Raw genomic sequence first — 21,450 nt, forward strand, 5'->3', positions numbered from 1 at the left:
CTTCTCCCACTTCTCTCCTGATTGGCTTAGTCTAAATTTAAGATTTTGTCCCCATCCACTAGATTTACTTCAGAAACGGGGAGAATGCTTCTGTTTATGAGACCATAACGTTTAGGAGCCGAAGTAGGCGATCTAGCCCACTGAGTCTACTCTGCCATTGTGAGTTTATGGTTGATCTGATAAGCCCCAAGTCCACTTTCCAGCCTTTTTCTTATAACCCTTTGAAAATCTTTTTAAAAAACTGAAACAATTTACCCCTTTGGCCTCTCTATTCAAAGTTTCAAACTCATGATCTGGAACATTGGCCTGCTTCAGCTTACTCAGCATTGGCAATTGCTCAAATTAAGTAATTGAGTCTATATTTAATATATGTATATTTTTATCTTGTCATTCTGCTTGTTTAGGTGCTTTGCTGTGTGGACAAGCAAGGGATACTGTCGTGGCCTAATCCCAGTCCAGAAACTGTTTTGTTCTTTAGTGGACGTGTGGAACCACCCCATGACAGCCTAGAGGACCTGAAGGATGACTTGTCCATGAGGTCCTTTCTTCACCCAGAGATGGAAGAGGAGAAGGATGAGGTGAGTGTTAACTTGTTCTGTAATTCGCTTGTTCAAATCTCCCGAACACAGAGCTCCATTCAAACTGTCAGTTCCACATTTGAGTTAAGAATTACCTTGGTGCCCTGGAAAATGAAACTTCGTAATCAGGGATGATATTTATAAGATGACCACTTATAAATCCAATAGGGGATTGAGCAACAATGTCTTTATTTAATGAGTGGTTAGACTGTAGACTTTACTGCCTCAAGATATTTGAGGTAGGTAGCATTATTAAATTTAAGGGGAAACTATTTAAATGATAGAGAAAGGAGGAGAATGATCCGCTGGCATGGATTGTAGGAGGCTTGTGTGGGATGTAAGCACTAGCCAAGGCTAATTTAAACTGAATAATTTTGCTTTAACTTGAGCGTAATTTTGCGTAATCGCATTGGATCAAATTATCATGCGAGATGAGGATAAGGATCGGCAGAAATATTTTATGCTCTGACGTGCTCAACATTCACTTCAATGGAACAAAATATCTACTGTGCCCAAAATGCTTCCTCATTTTTAAGCAGGAGTCATTCTTCTGTAAAATAAAATTTGAAAATATTTTATTGCATAAACATGAGCAGGAGTAGGCTATATGGTAACACAAGCCAACTTGTTCAATTAATGATGATTATGGCTGATTGCTCTTGGTTTCAACTATACTTTCCTGTCTGCTCCTCATAACCCTTCACTAAAAAATGTCTATCTCAGCTGTGAGTATATTTCATGATCCTGCCCCAACTCAGTGAAGTAGAAAATTCCAAGGATTCACAACCCGCAAGAGTGCAGCATCCCTTCTCATTTCTGTGTTAAATGGGTGACTCCCTCTTCTGAAACTGTGACCCCTCGTTCTAGAGTTTCTCATAAGCAGAATCTTCCTCTGCAGCCCATCAAACTTGTGTTTCAATCAGGTAATCTCTCACTCTTCTGGAATCAACTTTTCTTCATTCGATGACCTATTTATCCCAGGGAAAAACCGAACTGCCTCCAATGCAAATATATCCCTCTAATAAGGAGATAAATCTGTACATAGCACTGCAGTTGTGTTATGGACAGTACTTTGTGCAGCCTACTTCAATATTCCATCCCCTTCCAATAAGAGTCACCTTGCCTTCCTTTTTACTTGCTGTACCTCTCTGCTAACATTTTATATTTTCTGCGCAGTGACACCCAGATCCCCATCTTCTACAATATCTGTCTCTACTTAAATAGATTTAGCTATTCTATTCTTCCTATGATTGTTAATGACCACACGTTTTTCTTGCCTTATACTCAATGTTTGCTTGTATACTGCCAATTTTTTGCTCATTTACTTAACCTGTCTGAATCTCTTTACAGACTTATCTTCCATACAACTTGCTTTCCCCTCACATCTCTTTAGTAGGAACCTATTAATGCAGCTTGTAAATAGTCGTCTCAATGCTGATCCCTGTTGTGCCCCATAGTAACAGATTGTCAGTCTGAAAACAGCATGTTTATCCTGTTTCTGTTTGTTAGCACATCATCTGAGTATGCTAATCTGGGAGTGTCACGGTGGCTCAGTGGTTAGCGCTGCTGCCTCACAGCACCAGGTTCCTGGGTTCGATTCCTGCCTGCCTGTGTGGAGTTTGCACATTCTCCCCGTGTCTGCGTGGATTTCCTCCAAGTGCTCCGGTTTCCTCCCACAATCCAAAGATGTGCAGGTTAGGTGAATTGGCCATGCTAAATTGTCCATAGTGTTAGGTGCACAAGCCAGGGGTGAATGTAGGGGAATGGGTCTGGGTGGATTGCTCTTCGGAGGGGAGGTGTGGATTTGTCGGGCCGAAGGGCCTGTTTCCACACTGTAGAGAATCTAATCATGCAAAGAATCTAACCTAATCTAATCTAATATATTATCCTAACCCATTGGTTTCCTCATATTGCCCTGTTCGATTCATCCTTGAAGAATTTTAACAAATTTTTCAAACATGATTTGCATTTTATAAGACTATGTTTACTGTACTTGATTATATTTTAATTTTTGATACGTCTGCTACCTCATGGATCCTAGCATTTTCCCAATAGCATGTCAGACGTTCATTGATGTCCAGCTTTATATCGATCACCTTCCTTGAATAAAGGTGTTACATTTAGTTGTTTTTCAATCTGCTGAGACCTTTATAACATATAAGAAGTGTATGCCACATCTAAAACCTGAGAATGCAAGCCATAAGGTCAGGTGATCTGTCAGCCTTTAACCTCTCTGGTTCTTCTATTACATTTTCCCTATAGGTTGTTGTCAACATTCCCACCCTTCCATTTTGCCTGCTAACCTTTCTACTGTTGTTGAGCTGCTTTGAAGACTGATTTTTTTTGAGCTGTTTGGTTCAAAGTCTCTGCCTTATTCTCATTGGCCCCATGTCAGATGAGACATTAACAATGTTTGCTTGAGCTACTCTTTTCTAATTGTTGTAGAAAGTCTTCCTGTTTGTGTTTTTTGCCAGTCTAACTCATACTGTCTTTCTTTTGTCATCATTTGTGAGTTTCTGAAGATGCTCCCACTCAGCCCTACCATTAATCGTCTCAATATAGCATGCCCTTTTATTCAAGTTGATAATTCCTTAACTTGGTTAAACTCAGGTGGTGCATCCTTCTATCGTTCTTTTTCAGTAGAATAGATCTCAGTGAACATGGGGGAGCAAAATAGTGACCTGCAGGTCTCTCATTTAGCATACCACTTACTGACATCAGAAGATTCAATTTTAATTTATTTAGCTTGTTTTAAAATCCCAACTGTAATATTTCATGTGCCAGAGCAAAGATGAGTTGATAGTTTAGTGCACTGTGCTTTGAAATAGAGATATATTGCCATCCTGTATGCACCTATACGTAGTGTGTGATATTCATCAATAATTTTTACTCCTTCTGTTTGGGTAATTTTTTTAAAAATCCCCTTTCACACCAAACACAGCTGCCTCCTGCTGGAGTACAGTTTTGAGAGCAGTAGTTACCCTCCAGTTGGTCATTTACCATATGCAATTGGCAGGTCATTTCATTTATCTGCTATCCACACATGAAGTTTTCAAGATAGCATGTGACCATATGTACTCATTTTTCCTGTTACTAGGCCAGAAGAGCAACGGGAGCGTAGCAGAGTTCCAATCTTTCCAACCAAAAAAGGCCACACTCATTACTGCTCTAACTAAAATAAGCAACTTCTCATAAACTGATCAAATTCTGGACCTAACGATCTAGATGATTCAGTGGGATGGGCTCCAAATGCATCATAGTGATCTGCAAATCAGTGCTCTTCACCACAGGGGAGCTTATTGATTAAGTAATGTGCACTGCTGTATGATCCTCTGTTTTTAAGGAACATTGACTTTCTGACCCATGTATTTGATTAATGCCTAGCCCAAGGAGGCTGACGCTCTGTTGCCCACCACTGGTCTGGAGTTTGTACACGTCACTAATGAGATGGGACAGGACAAAGATGAGAAGACTGAAAGCACTCCACGATCAAGGAAGCGCAGTGAGAATCGACGGTGCAAGCACCTGTCAGGTTCCAATGTCAGCTTCAGCAAAGACACGGAAGGAGGAGAGGATGATACAACACAGGTAACAACAAGATCTGCAACTAGTGTCTGTGTAAGGCATGTTGGCTTGTGGAAATGGATTCGTTGGAAAATAGGTGCTGGATGTGTTTTGGCGATGGCATTGTGGTGATGAGCAGTGAGTTGACCCTAAGTGTAGTTAGTGCAGTCCATCTCCATTTTTATGATTATTGTGAATGCTGATAATGTGCTAGTAAGAAAATTGAGTTTATGATTAAGCTCATCTTTTTCCTTGCATTGAAGGAAGCTCAGTTATATAATAAGCTTGGCATTTCGAGCTAACTGTGTATTTGTTTGGAGTTCTTTTTAGGGCAAGTTGAATATTGGGCAACATTTCTTTAAAGTCCCTGGCCAGAGGCAAGTTTTAGTCTATGGATTACTATCTTCCTGTTTATATCAAATTTGTTCCTACTGGTACCCCAAGCAGTCAACACTAGACTTTACAATATTGTATGGGCAGGAAAGTGGATATGAGGAGTCTCAGATCAGCCATGATCTTGTTGAATGGTGGAGCTGACTTGAGGGAATGAATGCTCTCCTCCAGTTGCTATTTCCAATGGTCTTATGGGTTGACGAATCATTGAGGAAACATAACACTCCGCAAGCATGTGTTGAAAGGCCTAAATGAGTTTGATTCTGATTCTGCACTATTTACAGGTGAGTGGTATTGGTGAAGACCTGGGCCTGGAAGCGGAAGATTACATCTGTGATTATCATTTAGAAATGTTGAGCCTATCACAAGACCAGCAGAACCCAGCTAGTATTCAGTTTGATGACTCAAATTGGCAATTTCACATCTCCTCACTGAAACCACTGGGCCTCAATATCCTCCTCAACTTGTGCTACTCCACCGTCACTGAGCAGATGTGCCGCTTCTCCGATCACCTGTCCAATATCGCCCTGCAGGAAACATCAGGTGCAGCCATGCCCATTCACATTCCTTGGGGGCTCTGTGAATTAGCCAGACTCATAGGTACGTGGCTATTCCAGTCTTTCCAATTCATTGTGTTCTAATTTGATAATTTAAAGATATGTAACATCTGAGCCAAACCATGAATGCGGTATGAGTTCTTGAATCTTGGTTGTCCTGTTAGGTGCCAGATTTTGCTTGGGTATTTTTTGTTGTTGGATGTTGTGAAGGAAATGTGAAATATAAACGCAAAAAATAGGTGCACAAGTAGGTCATTTGTTCCCTCAAGCCTACACCGCCTTTCAGTAAGACCATGGCTGGTCTATTTGTGTTTGATTTCCACTTTTCCATCTATCCCCAATAACCTTTGACTTACCTGTCTAACAAGAATCTATCTACTTCTCTGTCAAAAATATCCAATGACCCAGCATCCACTGCCTTTTGAAGGAAGTTTTTCTTAGAAAAAAAAATTTCTCCTCACTTCTGTTAGGAAACATCCTTTCCGTATTGACCTTGTCAAGACCTTATATACTTCAATCAAGTCATCCTTCACTTTTCTAAATTCCAGTGGAAACAAGCCCAGCCTGTCCTTTTCCTCGTAAGACAACCTGCTCATTCCAGATATCCATCTAGTAAACCTCCGAACTTCCTTTGTGCATTTACATTCTTCCTTAAACAAACCCAAAACTGCACACCGTATTTGAGACGGGATCTCATCAGTTCCCTGAGTAACTGAAGCATTTCATGATTAGATTCCCTAAAGTGTGGAAACAGGTCCTTCAGGCCAACCAGTCCACACTGACCCTCGGAAGAGTAACCCACCCAGACCCATTCCCCTCTGACTAATGCACCTAACACTGTGGGCAATTTAGCGTGGCCAGTTCCCCTGACCTGCACATCTTTGGACTGTGGGAGGAAACCGGAGCACCCAGAGGAAACCCACGCAAATATGGGGAAAATGTGCAAACTCCACACAGACAGTCACCCAATGCTGGAATCAAACCTGGCACCCTGGTGCTAACCACTGAGCAGTGCTAACCACTGAACCACCGTGCCATCCTTAGTTTTATATTCATTTACTCTCCTGATAAAATATAACATCCCATTAGCTGCCTTAATTTCATGCTATATCTAATTATCAACTTTTTGTGAATTGTGCACCAGAATATCTAAATCCCTCTGCACCTTGGAAGTCTGCAATCATTCTCTATTTATGTGATAATTTTTAGATTCTAGCCCAAGTGAACAAGGTTTTCTTCATATTTCATTTGCCAGACTTTCTTTTTTCCCCCATTCACTTAACTTCTGTGTCTTCACATTATATTTTCCTCCCTACTTTGCTGTCATCTGTGAATTTAGTTAATATGCCTTTACTCCCCTCATCTAGGTCATTGGTGAAAGTTGTGAAAAGTTGGGTCCCCTGTGCAGTACTCCACTCATCACGTCCCATCAATGCGACAAAGACCCATTGTTGCCTACTATATTTTCTGCCAAGGCAGAATGTTGGCTTATTTTCTTATAATGCTTCATCTTCGGCAGTCTTTTGTCAGTGCTGGTTTGCTCCTACTCTTCGGGGAGCAATGCGAAGAGGCTGATCACAACTCAAGTACTTTTGTAACAGGAATTTGAACCTGTGCTGTTGATATAATTCTGAACGACACATTAACCTCTGAGCTAATCAACCCATACCATTGCCGATACTAATATTATGTTTCACATTTAATTAACTGGATCGATTCCCACCTGCTTTGGTAGAATTTGAGCTCGCATCTCCAAGTCATTACTTCAGACCTCTGACAGAGTACGTCTAGTGAGAATATTGAGGTATATACTAATTTTTCTCTTACCTACAAATGTGCTGTAGTCAATGAAATATAGAAACTGAAGGAATTGATTTTACTTACTTATTCTTAAAATTAAGAAAGGAGATCGCAATCTCACCGTGTAGAACATTTAGAGAAAAATAACCAAGAGGGAAGGGGATGAGTTCTGAGAAAAAACATGAAGTAAGCAATATTGCTGTTTAAAATTGATGTATTTTACTTTGTAGGCTTTACCCCTGGAGCCAAAGAACTGTTCAAGCAAGAGAATCATCTGACCATGTACCAACTTCCGACAGCAGAAACAGTGAAGGAACCAGTGCCACAGAGACTGTTGTATGTTACCAAGAGGCGACCACCTCTCAGTCACATGATGAGCCTTTTTGTGAGAGATACGTTGACCAGTGAGTATTATTTTGGATGCATTTTACTTTTGAAAGCAAGAGTAAACTTGAACTCACATGAGTATCCAAAGGCTGTGAAGTGATTTGCTCACACCTCGCTTCCATAAACATTGTGGGCGGCACCGTGGCACAGTGGTTAGCACTGCTGCCTCACAGCGCCAGAGACCCGGGTTCAATTCCCACCTCAGGCGACTGACTGTGTGGAGTTTGCACGTTCTCCCCGTGTCTGCGTGGGTTTCCTCCGGGTGCTCCGGTTTCCTCCCACAGTCCAAAGATGTGCAGGGTCAGGTGAATTGGCCATACTAAATTGCCCGTAGTGTTAGGTAAGGGGTAAATGTAGGGATATGGGTGGGTTTCGCTTCGGCGGGTCGGTGTGGACTTGTTGGGCCGAAGGGCCTGTTTCCACACTGTAATCTAATCTAATCTAATCTGATAGCTGTACAATGTTTTGTTATCGGTTGAGTGATGATATTGACCAAGAACATTGGTGTGGCACGGTGGCTCAGTGGTCAGCATTGCTGCCTCACAGCAACAGGGTCCCAGGTTCAATTCCAGCCTCTGGCGACTGTCTGTGTGGAGTTTGCATGTTCTCCCCGTGTCTGTGTGGGTTTCCTCTGGGTGCTCCGGTTTCCTCCCACAGTCCAGGTCAGGTGAATTGGCTATGGTAAATTGCCCACAGCATTAGGTGCATTGGTCAGAGGGAAATGGGTCTGGGTGGGATACCCTTTGGAGGGTCGGTGTGGACCTGTTAGGCCAAAGGGCCTGTTTTCACGCTGTAGAGAATCTAATCTAATCTAATCTAATCTAATCATCAAACATGGAAAAACTGCCCTGCATTTCCTTTGAGTTAATGCTATGAAATGTTTTAAGTCTATTTGAGAGGTCTTTGGTATGACATCCCACTAGGAGCATAGTATGTCTGACACTGCAGGATTCCTTAATATTGCACTGGACCTGCTGGCTGAGATGGGCATGACACCACCAAACTATGGTTTACAATGTTCTGTGAAAAATCGCAACAAGTGTTATTTAAGGTTATTCTTTGAGGTTCCTCAAAAGTTGTCTAGAATCATAGAATCCTTACAGTGTGCAAGCAGACCATTCGGCCCATCAAGTCCACACTGACCATCTAGGATCCCCCCCGCCCTACCCACCCTCTCCCTGTAACCCTACATTTTCATGGCTAACGTACCCAGCCTGCACATCCCTGGATACTTTAGACAATGTAGCATGGCTGATCCACCTAACCTGCACGTCTTTGAACGATGGAAGGAAACTGGAGCACCTGGAGTAAACCCATGAAGACACGGGGAGAATGTGTAAGCAGGTAGTCATCAGAGGCTGGAATTTAACCCTGGTCCTTGGCACTGTGACACAGCAGTACTAACCACTGAGACATCATGCAGTTTGGTACTGTGCACACATATTTGTTTGCTTCTGTTGGTCATGCTATTACTGAGTCATGCATCTTGCCAAATTGGAAAAGGATTGTACAACTGTTGTATCCACTTCTGAAACCAAATCAAGTGAAGTTTCAATGTGTGACTTGACTCAAAATAAATCATCTTCAACTCTCAATTAAAACCCAGAATGGTTGAACTTGTGAAGAGAAAATTGATGTCTCAATTTAAAACTCATTAATGTTAAAAGCACGGTAATCCTTCCAGAAGAAAGCTTATACCTGAAACATTGATTTCTCTCCTTCCTGATGTTGTGTGGCCTGCTGTGTTTCTCCAGTCTCCTGCTTATTTAATTTGGATTGCAGCATCTGCAGTTTTTTTTTGTCTCTGAAAACACAGTAATGGCTTTATGCCCCTTTTCTCATGAATTATTTCCCATTTTTAAAAATGATTATATTACAAGTATTGTCCAAAAAGGGAGGATGAATTGATGGTTTGAAAAATGAACTACAAACAATCATATACTTAAGAGATCAAAGAAACATCTACTCAGCAGAAGGTTTAGTGTATCACTGTATTAAAACCTATCCACTTCCATTCCATCTTCCATAAGATTGATTCAACATATAATGGTTAAGGTAGCAGCCAAATTAGCTTGCGGATTGATTCAAATGATTGAGAAGTATTTTGTTTTCTCTCTTCCTGTAGTGTCAAAGGGCTTCCTAAGCAAGAATCAGTTCATGTGTTAGGCTTCTCGTTTGATATATCCATCACTGATTACACAGAATCCGTTATGCCAAGTGAACGGCATAAAACTTATTAGCTCCATTGTGATTCGAGGAGACATGGCTCATGTCCTATTGATATCCATTGGATTTGTGTAGTGTTCATTGAGTGCATATGGCACCAAAGTTTTTAAGAAATATTCTGGATATCAAAGTGCACTATCAGGATATCAGCTTAATTCTATCAGATTTAGATTTTGATGGAATTGGATTGACCACAATATCAAAGACGCTAACTACTGGAATATCGAACAGTCTTATCAATGCAATGTGACATTCAACGCTGAATGCTCTTGTACAACAATTTTTCTTTTTTTGATATTAAAAAGGAAAACATAATGGAAAATTTGGAAGAGTTTTGCCCAATGCTTCCTACATTCTTATTTGCATTCACAGATAGCGTACAGATGCTGTCTCATGGCACAGCTGACCTTATCTTGGAGGCCTGCACAGATTTTTGGGATGGAACAGATATTTATCCACTCTCTGGCTCTGACAGGTTTGTTCTTTCTAATTACTTTGTGTACTGCTTTAAATGCAATCTGTCTCTGATATACACGGATTTAACCTGATGCAAACCATCAATTAGGTGGGAATTTTAGGAACAGTGAAATATCCAAAAAAGCTCATCCTTTTCCGATACACTTCTACTAACCTTCCCCCCTCGATACATTTTTTTTAAAAATCCCATAAACTCATTGTGTCCCCAAACTTGCCTTTCATGAGTTACAAGAAAACAGGGGAAAAAAGAAGATGGGTTAATAGCAGAGTTATGGAGCTTGTTTGGAGCCCAATTAATCTGGCTCGCTTCCCAATCAGAGGAAACTGCAATACGTGTCAGAAAATACACCCAAGTAATTCATTCTTATAATTGTATTGTAATTTGTCTTTATATAGTAAGTTTCACATCCTCAGACCGTATCAGCATTCTGCAAAGCAATGAATCACTTGAAGCAGACAGATATGACAGTGGCCTGTGTAGCTGCATACTCTTTTATTGTACCAGTGTCCCTTTTACTGCAATTGGTTTGCAAGGGCTTTGAAATATTTTAGTATAGAAAAAGAAATTGTGTAAATGCACATTTTCTGCATTAGAAACTTAGTGAAGTTTAGATTTTCAGTGCTGCTAACTAAGTTTATTGAAACTAGGCATCTTATTTGGAGTGAAAACTCTACCCTATGTTGAATTTTAAATAGTTGTTGGCTATCTAGTTGAACTTTCTGGAAGCAAAAGCTGTTGAACAGTGATTTATTAAGACCACAATACTTTGCAGCATAAGTATGCATTTTGTCAGTCATTCAAATGTCTGTTTACTGATCTCATTTTGTTGGTGTTTTAGGAAAAAAGTGCTTGATTTTTACCAACGTGCCTGTCTGTCCGGCTATTGCTCAGCTTTCGCCTATAAACCAATGCATTGCACTCTGTCCTCGGAACTGAATGGCAAATGCATTGAATTGGTCCAGGTGCCTGGTCAAAATGCCATCTTCACTTCCTATGATTTACCAGGAACCACACCCATTAAACATGGCAGCAGGCGGAACAGCTGGAGCTCTGATGGTACTTGTCATTTTCAAGAAATTATTCAGTTGTGCTGTTTGCATTTTTCTTCTGGTGTGGTGTGTGCTTGCCCTCCTTTTACCTACTTTCCTGACTTCTACGTGGATACAATTCCACTGACTGCTCAATCCTGCAGAATGATTTGTACAAGACTCCGTTCTTTATTGGTGCAATGCACGTGATGGTGCAGTTGTTTTGTATGGAATGCCTTTCTCTTTTCACATGCCAAGCAATTCAGACCTTCACCAAATACAGCCAAGCTGAAGGGCAGTCTGCATTGATGCCCAGAATATCCGGCCACTCGTCATTTCAATAAAGCAGCATGGAGCAGAATTTGCAGACACACTAATAGAGAATTCACTGTGTATTTCATTGCTCTGAAGTGTGCACTTTTCAATTCATATTATTTCACTATGGATACCAAATTATCCGAAATAAATGGCTTAAAACTGACTTTTTAAATGATGCCCAAAATATAGAAATCTAGTCATGCTCTATTAGTTTATTTGTTCATGAAGTGTGTGCATTGCTGTTGAGGCCAGTATTTGTTGCCTATCTCTAGTTGGCTTTGAGAATGTCAGGGTGTGTCAGCTTGGATTTGATTTGATTTATTGTCACATGTGCCAAGATACAGCAAAAGGTATTGTTTTGCGTGCTAACCAGATAAACCGCACCTTACATAAGTACGTCAGGGTAAATGAACAGATTGCAAAATATTGTGTTACAGCTGCAGAAAAAGATCAACTCTTAATATATGAGCGATCTGTTCTGAAGGCTGATAACACTAGGGAAGAAGCTGTTCTTAAATATGTTGGTACATGTTTTCAAACTTTTGTGTCTTCTGTCTGATGGAAGAGGGTGGAAGAGAGTATAACTGGGGTGGGAGGCGACTTTGATTATGTCAGATGCTATCCCAAGGCAGTGGGAAGTGAGACAGAGTCAATGGAAGGAATGCTGAATTGCTCCAGTCTGTGATATAGCCATGCCCACAGTACAATGTGGAAAGGAGTTCCAGGATTTTGACTGAAGGAGTATTAATAAGAGGCCAAGTCAGGTGAAGTTTGACTTCATTGGGAACTTGGTGGTATTCCCATGTGCCTGTTGCTCCTGTTCTTCTATATCGTAAAGGCTGATGATGTGGAAGATGCATCAATGAAGCCTTGGCCTGCACACATCACAGTGTGCTGGTGGTGGAGGGAGTGCAAGCACATGGAGAGGTAGTTGGTTGGGTGCCAATCAAATGGACCACTTTGTATTGGATTATTGTCAAACTTTGTTGCCGGAGCTGCAGTCGTCCCAGCAAGTGGGGAATGTCCCATCAAACACCTGACTTGTGCCTTGTAGATGGTGGAAAGACCTGGTGGAGTCAGAGGCTGAGTCACTCTGCAGAATATCCGGCCTAGGCTTGCTCACTTATCAGTGTTATTCATGTGGCCGGCCCAATTCAAGGGAAGGCAAGTCGACACTGTTGGAGATGGTAATTAGCTTGCCTTTCTGATGCAGCTGTCACTTGTAGTGCCCCACACCCTGAGAAGACGTTTTTAAGAGCTTACTGCACAAGGCGCTGTGGAGCACTGCATTAAGCTACCATTTGTTGGAGATGTCATTTTCAGTTTCCAGTTGCAGCCAGGCACTCATTGCCTAATGTTGGGAAGCATACTATGGTATCAGTCAACACAAAAGGGCACCATTTGGCCCATTGTATGTCTTTAAAAAAAGTTGCTTAACTGGGTGCATAACCCTGCAAATTCATTAGGTTCCTTTTTGAAAGTTACTTTAGATTAGATTAGATTAGATTCCCTACAGTGTGGAAAGAGGCCCTTCGGCCCATCAAGTCCACACCGACCCTCCGAAGAGTAACCCACCCAACCCATTTTCCCTCTGACTAATGCACCTAACAATTATGGACAATTTCACATGGCCAATTCACCTGACCTGCACATCTTTGTTCTTCTATTTTTTTCAGGCAATACATTACTTAGTACGTTTCTTGTCGCCACCTCTTACCCACTTACACACACACACACAACCTTGAAGGATATATGGATATTTTGTTGCATTCAAGTTGATATGTGATTGTAAATTATTCACGTGTTTGTGTAAACCTTAATATTCACTTGACAAAACTGTTGGGATTGTTTCAGAAGGAATAGTGGAAGTGATGGAGAAGGAAGACTGCATCCAGGCTTTGAGTGGACAGATCTTCATCGGAATGGTCTCCTCCCAGTATCAGGCTCGGTCTGACATAGTCCGGCTAATCGATGGGCTTGTCAATGCATGCATCAGGTTCGTCTACTTCTCCCTGGAAGATGAATTAAAAAGCAAGGTACTGTCTGAAGTTTCTGTCCTTTTAACCAAAAAACCATGGTGTCTGCATTTGAGTGTATTTTGGTGAAATCAAACCAAAGGTGGTTTTATTAATGGTGGTTCTTGCATACGTTACAGCAAAATATTTGCACACTTGCAGGAAACAAATGGGCATGCATCAGTATCAGCTCTCCTCAGTTTACAACATGGAGATAGTTTAGTGAGTATTTGCTCAGCTGATGCCTGTGATAAAAGATTTGTCTTGTGAGGAAAGGTTAAGCAGCTCTTAAGGTTAAGAGTCTACACTCATTGGAGTTTTGGAAAATGAGGGGTGATCTTATTGAAACATATAAGTTTCTGATGGGACTTGACAGGGCAGGTACTGCAAGGATGAGGAAACCTGGCACTGGGTATTGGATGTGCACAGATTCACAATAAGGGGTCTCCATTTACATGAGATGTAGAATTTCTTCATTGAGAGTTGTTAGTGCTTGGAATTTTCTTCCCCAGAGAACAGTGGAGTCTGTGTCATTGAATACGTTCAAGGCTGCAACAGATTTTTGATTCACTAGAGAGTTGAGGGTTACAAGAAGCAGACAGGAAAGGAATTAAGGCCATACGCAATCCTTTTGACCGACACAGCAGGCTCAAGGCACTGAATACTGTATTCCTGTTTCTATAACGCATACTCATTTCATGCACCTCAGGATTGAGACGTATGTGAACTCAACCAATATTGACACCAAAGCTGAAAATGTGTTGCTGGAAAAGCGCAGCAGGTCAGGCAGCATCCAGGGAACAGGAGAATCGACGTTTCGGGCATAAGCCCTTCTTCAGGCTTATGCCCGAAACGTCGATTCTCCTGTTCCCTGGATGCTGCCTGACCTGCTGCGCTTTTCCAGCAACACATTTTCAGCTCTGATCTCCAGCATCTGCAGTCCTCACTTTCTCCTCAATATTGACACCAAGACTTCCAAGACCTAGGTACAGTGCTGGGCTAACTAAACTGTGTAGAATAATAATAATACAGGCTGGGAGTTAATTGAGGTTTTCCTGTAGCTCATGCCATTAATGGGGTAATGCATAGGCAGCTGAAATATATTTCACAGAACTATATGTTGGAATATTAGTTATATGACTTGTGCCTGCTAAATTAAGTGCAGTGAGACATGACAAAATTGAAATATCCTGAGCTGTTGCAGAGAGCATCTGAACTGGGTGTGTGTTTAAAACACCAGGTAACACTGAAACTTGAGGATATAATTTGTATTCAGTTGTAACCCAGGCCAGGCTTATGAATGATCCAGTGGTCTGGCTTCATTCTTCTGGATGGTCTTAGAAAATATGATCAGCTGGGAATCCATCACTTCCTGAGACCAAACTTCAAACTACAATGCATCATCCTCCGCCACTTCCACTACCTCCAGATGGATCCCACCACCAGAGATATATTTCACTCCTCACCCCTATCAGTGTTCCGAAAAGACCATTCCCTCCGTGACTCCCTCGTCAGGTCCACACCCCCCATCAGCCCACACCCCACTCCTGGCACCTTTTCCTGCCACCGCAGGAATTGCAAAACCTGCGCCCATACCACTCCCCTCATCTCCGGCCAAAGCCCCAAGCGATCCTTCCACATCCGTCAGAAATTTACCTGTACCTCTGCCAATGTCATCTACTGAATCCGTTGCATTCGGTGTAGTTTCCTCTACATTGGGAGACAGGACGCTTTCTCGTGGATCCTTTCAGAGAAAATCTCTGAGACGCCTGCACCCACCAACCCCACCGCCCCGTGGCTGAACACTTCAAATCCCACTCCCACTCCGTCAAGGATATGCAGGTCCTGGGCTGCCTCCACTGCTAAACTGTAACCATCCAATGCCTGGAGGAGGAACGCCTCATAGTCTGCCTCGGGACCCTGCCACCACACAGGATAAATGTGGATTTTTAACAGCTTCCTCATTTCCCCTACCCCCACATTATCCCAGTTCCCAAGCCTCCAACTCGGCACCGCCGTCCAGACCCATCCATCACTGCCCCCTCTGACCTATCACCTTCTCCCTCACCTTCATCCACCTATCGCTTTCCCAGCTACCTCCCCCAACCCCACCACCCTCCCATTTATCTATCAGCTCCGACCCACAAGCCTCGTTCCTGATGAAGGGCTTATACCCGAAACGTTGATTCTCCTGCTCCTCGGATGCTGCCTGAATAGCTGTGCTTTTCCAGCACCACTCTCGACTTGTATTAGTAGTTCAGTTGTTACAGAACTGAGCAAATAATCTAAGGTGATGCTTCAGTATAACACTGAGGAAGTACATTGATGGTAGAATTGTTCAGATAAGATGTTAAATGGAGGTCCTGTTTCCTGGCTCAAAAGGAAGACTCCATGGCAATATTTGGAGAATGTTGCAAGCTGTCCTGGCATTTTTTCCAAACATTGACCTTTCTACCAGCACCATCATAAGTAGCTCATCTGCATTATGACTTTATATATTGAAATTAGACTGTTACTTTAAAATTGTAGTTGACCACGAGTGACAGGGTAGGATCAAAATGATGTGTAATGTGGTGTGGGATACTGCAAGGGATTGGGAAAGCACAATACACATTCATCTTCCTTCCTTCTTTATTAAAGATAGTATTAGAGTTTTATTTTTACTGTGGCGATTTCTATGAATTATATTGGTTGTCTTGTCAGTCGGAGGATCGGAGAAGAAATCCTCTGTTACCTTTAGAAGTATCTTGTAGCCAAATCTTAAGGTGTCCTCTCTTCCTATCTCACCCCAAACCATCTGAAAGTTAAATAATACAACTGGAGTTGCTCACGTTCCTGTTAATAATTTATTCCTTTGACCCAGGTGTTTGCCGAGAAGATGGGCTTAGAAACCGGGTGGAACTGCCATATTTCTCTGCTACCGTACAGCGGAGGTTCGGAGATCCCACAGTCTAGCCCAAGCCACACAGGCTCTCTGCATGACGACCTTCCTCAGGGTAAGGGATGTGATACCTTTTTCTGTGTGTTAGTCTTGCTCAGCACTAAATATCGATGTTTCAGTGATGGAAGGCCGGTGTCAGATCGATTCTTTAAAGCAATCTTTGATTAATATTCAACCCCCCCGTTCAATATATCAGCGCCGATATAGTTGCAGTAGAGTCAAGGCAAATGCTTGCAATTTCATAAAAGCGTGTATGACCATTTAAGTTTAAGAATTGTTTTATCTTCATTTGTCTATCAACCACATTCAACTAACTATTTTTACCAGATGTAATGAAAAAAGGTAGAACTGGGTCTCTAAAAGGTCTAGAATTGAAAGCTCGTAATGATGACCAAGAAATTATTGTCAATCAATCCTCGCCCTAACCCTAGCCTATCCTCAGTTGTTGTTGAATCTGTTTAGTTCATTAATGTACTTTCGGGACAGAAATCTGCTGTCCATACCTGGTCTAATCTATATGTGATTCTGAGGTCTGTAATAATGTAAATGGCTCTCAATTTTCCTCCATTCAGGAACAATTTTGAATTCAGCTATCCTATACAAGAATGAAAAATAAATTTAGAATAGTGGGGGCTGTTAGCTGGCATGTTTCTTTACTTTCGTGCAGTCGATTCAACTACGCTGGTTCTTTTTGAGGGGCATGGATAAGATAAATAGACAAGGTCTTTTCCCTGGGGTCCAAAACTAGAGAGTATAGATTTAGGGTGAGAGGGGAAAAATTTAAAAGGGACCTAAGGGACAACTTTTCTCAGAGGATGTGTATGGAATGAGTTGCCAGAGGAAGTGGCGGAGGCTAGTACGATTATAGCATTTAAAAGGTATCTGGATGGGATATGAATAGGAAGGGTTTGGAGGGATATGGGCCAAGTGCTGGCAAATGGGACTAAATTAATGTAGAATAGCTAGTTGGCATGGACAAGTTGGATTGTTTCCGTGTTGTACACCCCTCTGACTCTCTTCAGTATACTTTTTTAACTATGTAGATTCAAAGGACGATGCAGAGGGAGCTTTGCTAATGGAAGAAGAAAGACACTCTGATCTCATTAGCTTCCAACCAACGGACAGTGATGTGCCCAGCTTTCTGGAAGATCATAACAGGGTAAGGTGCAGGTTCAGTAATGGAACTGTTCACGTTGTCACTAAAGTAGCCGTGAAATTTATGGCCAATTCTTTTTCGTAAATTACTATTTCTGATTCAAACTGAAACTTTAGGTCAGTATAGCTTCATAGATGTAATGGTAGCAGCAAAAGCAGAGGCTTTGCAAGTATGTTAAAAACTGTAACTGTTGTAGCCTAACAACCATCTCATTGACGAGAGTTTGCAATCTCTCATATACTCAAATAATTGAGGTTGAATATGGAGAAACCACTTTGAAGCAATTTGCACAACAGATTGAACAATAACTGTTCATTTATATACTACCTGTAATTTAGTAAAAACATTCCAAGGTGAACCATATTAAGGTTTTAGGACAAGTGGCCACTGGCCTGATCAAAGAGGTCAATTGTAAAGGGCCAATAAAACAAAATTAATCTAAAGGTTTTGTTTTTGTTTTCTTGTTAAGCTGTTTCTTTGTTTTTCCTAATAATCCATATTCTTGATCACCAGGGCTACTTGCTCTGAGCCCTCTCCTGATGCTGCTGGAGATCTCATGATATTGTGGATGTTTGGGAAATGCATTCACTTGCTCTTTCACAAAAGACCTGTCCCACCCTTCCCTCTACAATGGCACCATTTAGTCCACTAGCTGAGAAATTCCAAAGCTGAATAGTCTCTGTTTGTAAGAACTATGCTTTGGGTATTTGTAGTATAGCCCCAGGCAGCCTAAGTTTTTTTTTAAAAAGTGCAGTATGATAAGAGATGCTATCTTTCTTTTCCTTAGGCTAAACTGCCGCGAGGGATCCATCAGGTGCGGCCTCATCTCCAGAACATTGATAATGTGCCTTTACTGGTCCCTTTGTTCACAGACTGCACTCAAGACAGTAAGTGAGCATCGCATACGTGCAGGCATTTAGCCGCAGGGTGACAGGGGTGTAGTAGTAATGTAATTGGACTGGTAATCTAGAAGTTTAGGCTAGTACTTTGCAGGCATGGGTTCAAGTCCCATCAAGGCAGCTGGGATAAAAATCTGGAGTTAAAGCCAAATCATGAAACAGTCATCGATTACAAATATAACTCACCAGAGTCCGTTGTGGAAGGAAATCTGCTGTCCTCATTGAGCCTACATGTGACTCCAGAGCCACCGTAATATGGTTGACTGAAATGACCAATCCATTCATTTCAAATGCAATTAGGAATCAGCAACAAACGCTGGCCTTGCCAATGGGCATCCACATCCTTTTTTTAAAATTTAAAAAAATACATTGACATGTAACACTAAAATTGTACTTCAGGTCAGTAGCTGGAAGACCAAAATTGAAGATTTAATTGGCAAAATATTCCAAGAGGTTGGGGTACATAGCATAAAGAATTTATTTTTAAAAAGTTGCATTCTGCACTTCCTGACAGGTTGGCAAAAGTGGATCCAATAGTAACTTTTGAAAGGGGAGTGAACACATATCAGAACAAAATGCCAAGGCTCTGAGGAGGGAGAACATGGCTGTAATAGTCCTTTTCAAAAGAGCCAGTGCAAACAATGGGCCAAATGGATTCTTCCCGTGCTACCTGATGCTAGCTCTCAAAACCTCATTTGGACCGAGCAGTCAAGTCACAGGAATCCAGCAAGTTTTGATTTGGCAGTTACATGGGGGCAAGCAATTCCAGTGTTTCAAACTGGATTTATAGATTCAACCATTGACTTTGGTAACTGTGTCCCCAGGCTGCTCATCCAGTCAGCCCTCAATTCCGGAAATTTCAGCAATTCCTTTAATTAAACAGTTTGCTTTTTCTGAATTTGTAAGGCACAAATCTATACAAAGTTTAGTTTCACCTGTTCAGAGGCCTAGACCAGAGCTGCTGTTACATACAGGGTGTCCCTCCCCTATGATGTTACACAAAAGTCACCTGGTCTCATAATTATCACCCTGGGAATTTACTCATAAGTTTCTTGATAACCTGATGAAGGGCCAAAGCCACCAACACAGGACTCCAACAAGCTTGTACAGAGTGAGAAATCAGAAACCAAGTGGTTAGAGCACCCCAAACTTTTAGCAGATTGTAGTTGATTGGGAAAGGAAGGATTGGGGCCAGCTGAGTGGTCCCATGGGTTGACAGCCCTGGGCAAGAATGTGCTGGAGTAAGAGAGAGAGAGCAAATAATTTTGTTCGTAATGAGGCAAGAGGGTATTCAGTTTTATGTAATTCTCTTGATAGCGTGTTCTCTTTTATTTTGCAAATGCATCTTCCTTTGCAGCAATGTGTGAAATGATGAAGATCATGCAAGAGTACGGGGAGGTGATCTGCTGCCTGGGCAGCTCTGCCAACTTCAGGAATAACTGCCTTTTTCTGCAGAGTGACATTGGGTAAGGAAGCTATTCTCTGCTTTTGGAACAGTTTATTTGCAAAACATTCAGTGCTGTGGGGATTAAATGTCAGAGACTTGGCTGGCTTGTCCAGACCTGGATACAGATAGGAATCTCTCAGCATTGTATGGTCCAGAATTTAAGAAGCAGCACAGCATTAAGCACATTCAAGGAGAAAACGTGTGGATGCTATGTGCTCAACAAAATTTTTTTTCTCCATTGGAGCTACCTAGAGAGCAAACAATCAAGCACTTGCTGGAGCAAATTACTGTAGATGCTGGGATCTGTACTGACAACAAAAAAATGTTTGGGATCACAGAGGATCAGGCAGCATCCATGAAGAAAACCCAAGCTATGGGGCGGCACGGTGGCTCAGTGGTTAGCACTGCTGCCTCACAGCACCAGGGTCCCAGTTTGATTCCAGCCTTGGGTGTCTGTCTGTGTGGAGTTTGCACATTCTCCCTGTGTCTGCGTGAGTTTCCTCCGGGTGCTCCAGTTTCCTCCCACGGTCCAAAGATGTGCAGGTCAGGTGAATTGGCCTGCTAAATTGCCCATAATGATAGGTACATTAGTCAGAGGGAAGTGGGGCTGGGTGGGTTACTCTTTAGAGGGTCGGTGTGGACTTGTTGGGCCGAAGGGCCTGTTTCCATACTGTAGGGAATCTAATCTAATATAATGTTTTGAGTCTAGATTACCCATCAGAGCGAAACGTAGAGGGGGCAGTAATTATGCAGTAGTGGGGGTGCACTGGAGTGCTGAGGGAGAAAGAATGTTAATAGTTCATATTACAATCACTTAATTGTGACCATCAACATCCTTTCATCCCCCCTCCCTCCCAGCACTCCAACCTTGCCCCTCCCACTGTTGCATAATTGCTGCCCCCTCCATATTTCACTTCAGCTCTGATAAAGAGTCAACTCGAGCTGTTAGCTTGGTTTCTCTCCATGGATGCCGTCTGACCTGCTGTGATCTCCAGCAATTTTTGTTTTCAGTGAAGCACTTGATTGGGGGAAGGAAACAAGCGCAGTGAACTTCATTCAGGGTAATTTCAGAATCAGTTCTCAGTAGCAAAGTTTGGTCTTGTAAAGAAGAGACATTACTTGACCAGCTGCCCCAGAACCAATAGAAAGCAAGATTAATAGGAACATGGTTTTATCCAGGAGGCTGACAGGTTCATTCCCTCAGTTCTTTCCCCAGTGGCTAGTGATGATGAAGACTCTATTGAGCTGCTGGGCTAAGACAAAATCCAAACTTTCAGTCCTCAGTTTATTAGCCAATGTCAGTCATCCCTGGATGTACTGCAAGTCAGAACCCCAAATTTAGAGATGGAAAAATCGGCTGCGTAGCATCAACAGAGTGCATTTAGAAGAGGTTAGAAAGCTTAGACACAGGGGAGGTAGTGGCTTGGTGATGATGCCTGCTGGGTTATTGCCCCTGTCCAGTTGCCTTGAGTTGCTGTAATTCTTGAGGTGTTGGTACTCCACAGCCCATTGTAATTCAGTTTAACAAGCAACCATTCAGCATCTGCAAAAGATCAGGAATCTGCTCGTTCCAGGCACATCCATTTTGTTGATTGAAACAAAGGCAAGTCTGCTACATGCTGACTTACGTTTTGTGACTTTGCTTTCTGATGTGTATAAGGCA

The 21,450-nt window shown here is 42.0% G+C and overlaps 1 protein-coding gene across 9 annotated transcripts in view; it reads left to right on the plus strand.

Annotated features, from left to right (window-relative positions):
- Nucleotides 1–21,450, plus strand: part of tmem94 (transmembrane protein 94) — a 139,818-nt gene that overhangs the window by 86,235 nt on the left and 32,133 nt on the right. For all 9 annotated transcript variants that reach the window (XR_015761367.1, XM_088000430.1, XM_088000433.1 and 6 more), the window contains 11 exons: nucleotides 405–578; nucleotides 3,963–4,166; nucleotides 4,820–5,135; nucleotides 7,123–7,296; nucleotides 9,878–9,980; nucleotides 10,822–11,039; nucleotides 13,184–13,365; nucleotides 16,208–16,340; nucleotides 17,329–17,444; nucleotides 18,229–18,328; nucleotides 19,698–19,806. Coding sequence is in view for 8 of the 9 variants with exons in the window: in XM_088000430.1 (XP_087856556.1) it covers nucleotides 405–578; nucleotides 3,963–4,166; nucleotides 4,820–5,135; nucleotides 7,123–7,296; nucleotides 9,878–9,980; nucleotides 10,822–11,039; nucleotides 13,184–13,365; nucleotides 16,208–16,340; nucleotides 17,329–17,444; nucleotides 18,229–18,328; nucleotides 19,698–19,806 (1,829 nt within the window). In the remaining variant the exon portion in view is untranslated. The remainder of the gene's footprint in view (nucleotides 1–404; nucleotides 579–3,962; nucleotides 4,167–4,819; nucleotides 5,136–7,122; nucleotides 7,297–9,877; nucleotides 9,981–10,821; nucleotides 11,040–13,183; nucleotides 13,366–16,207; nucleotides 16,341–17,328; nucleotides 17,445–18,228; nucleotides 18,329–19,697; nucleotides 19,807–21,450) is intronic.

The sequence above is a fragment of the Chiloscyllium plagiosum genome, unplaced genomic scaffold (genome assembly GCF_037043375.1).
Source record: "Chiloscyllium plagiosum isolate Xiang-an unplaced genomic scaffold, Cpla_swu_hap1 HiC_scaffold_25, whole genome shotgun sequence".
Lineage (NCBI taxonomy): Eukaryota > Metazoa > Chordata > Chondrichthyes > Orectolobiformes > Hemiscylliidae > Chiloscyllium > Chiloscyllium plagiosum.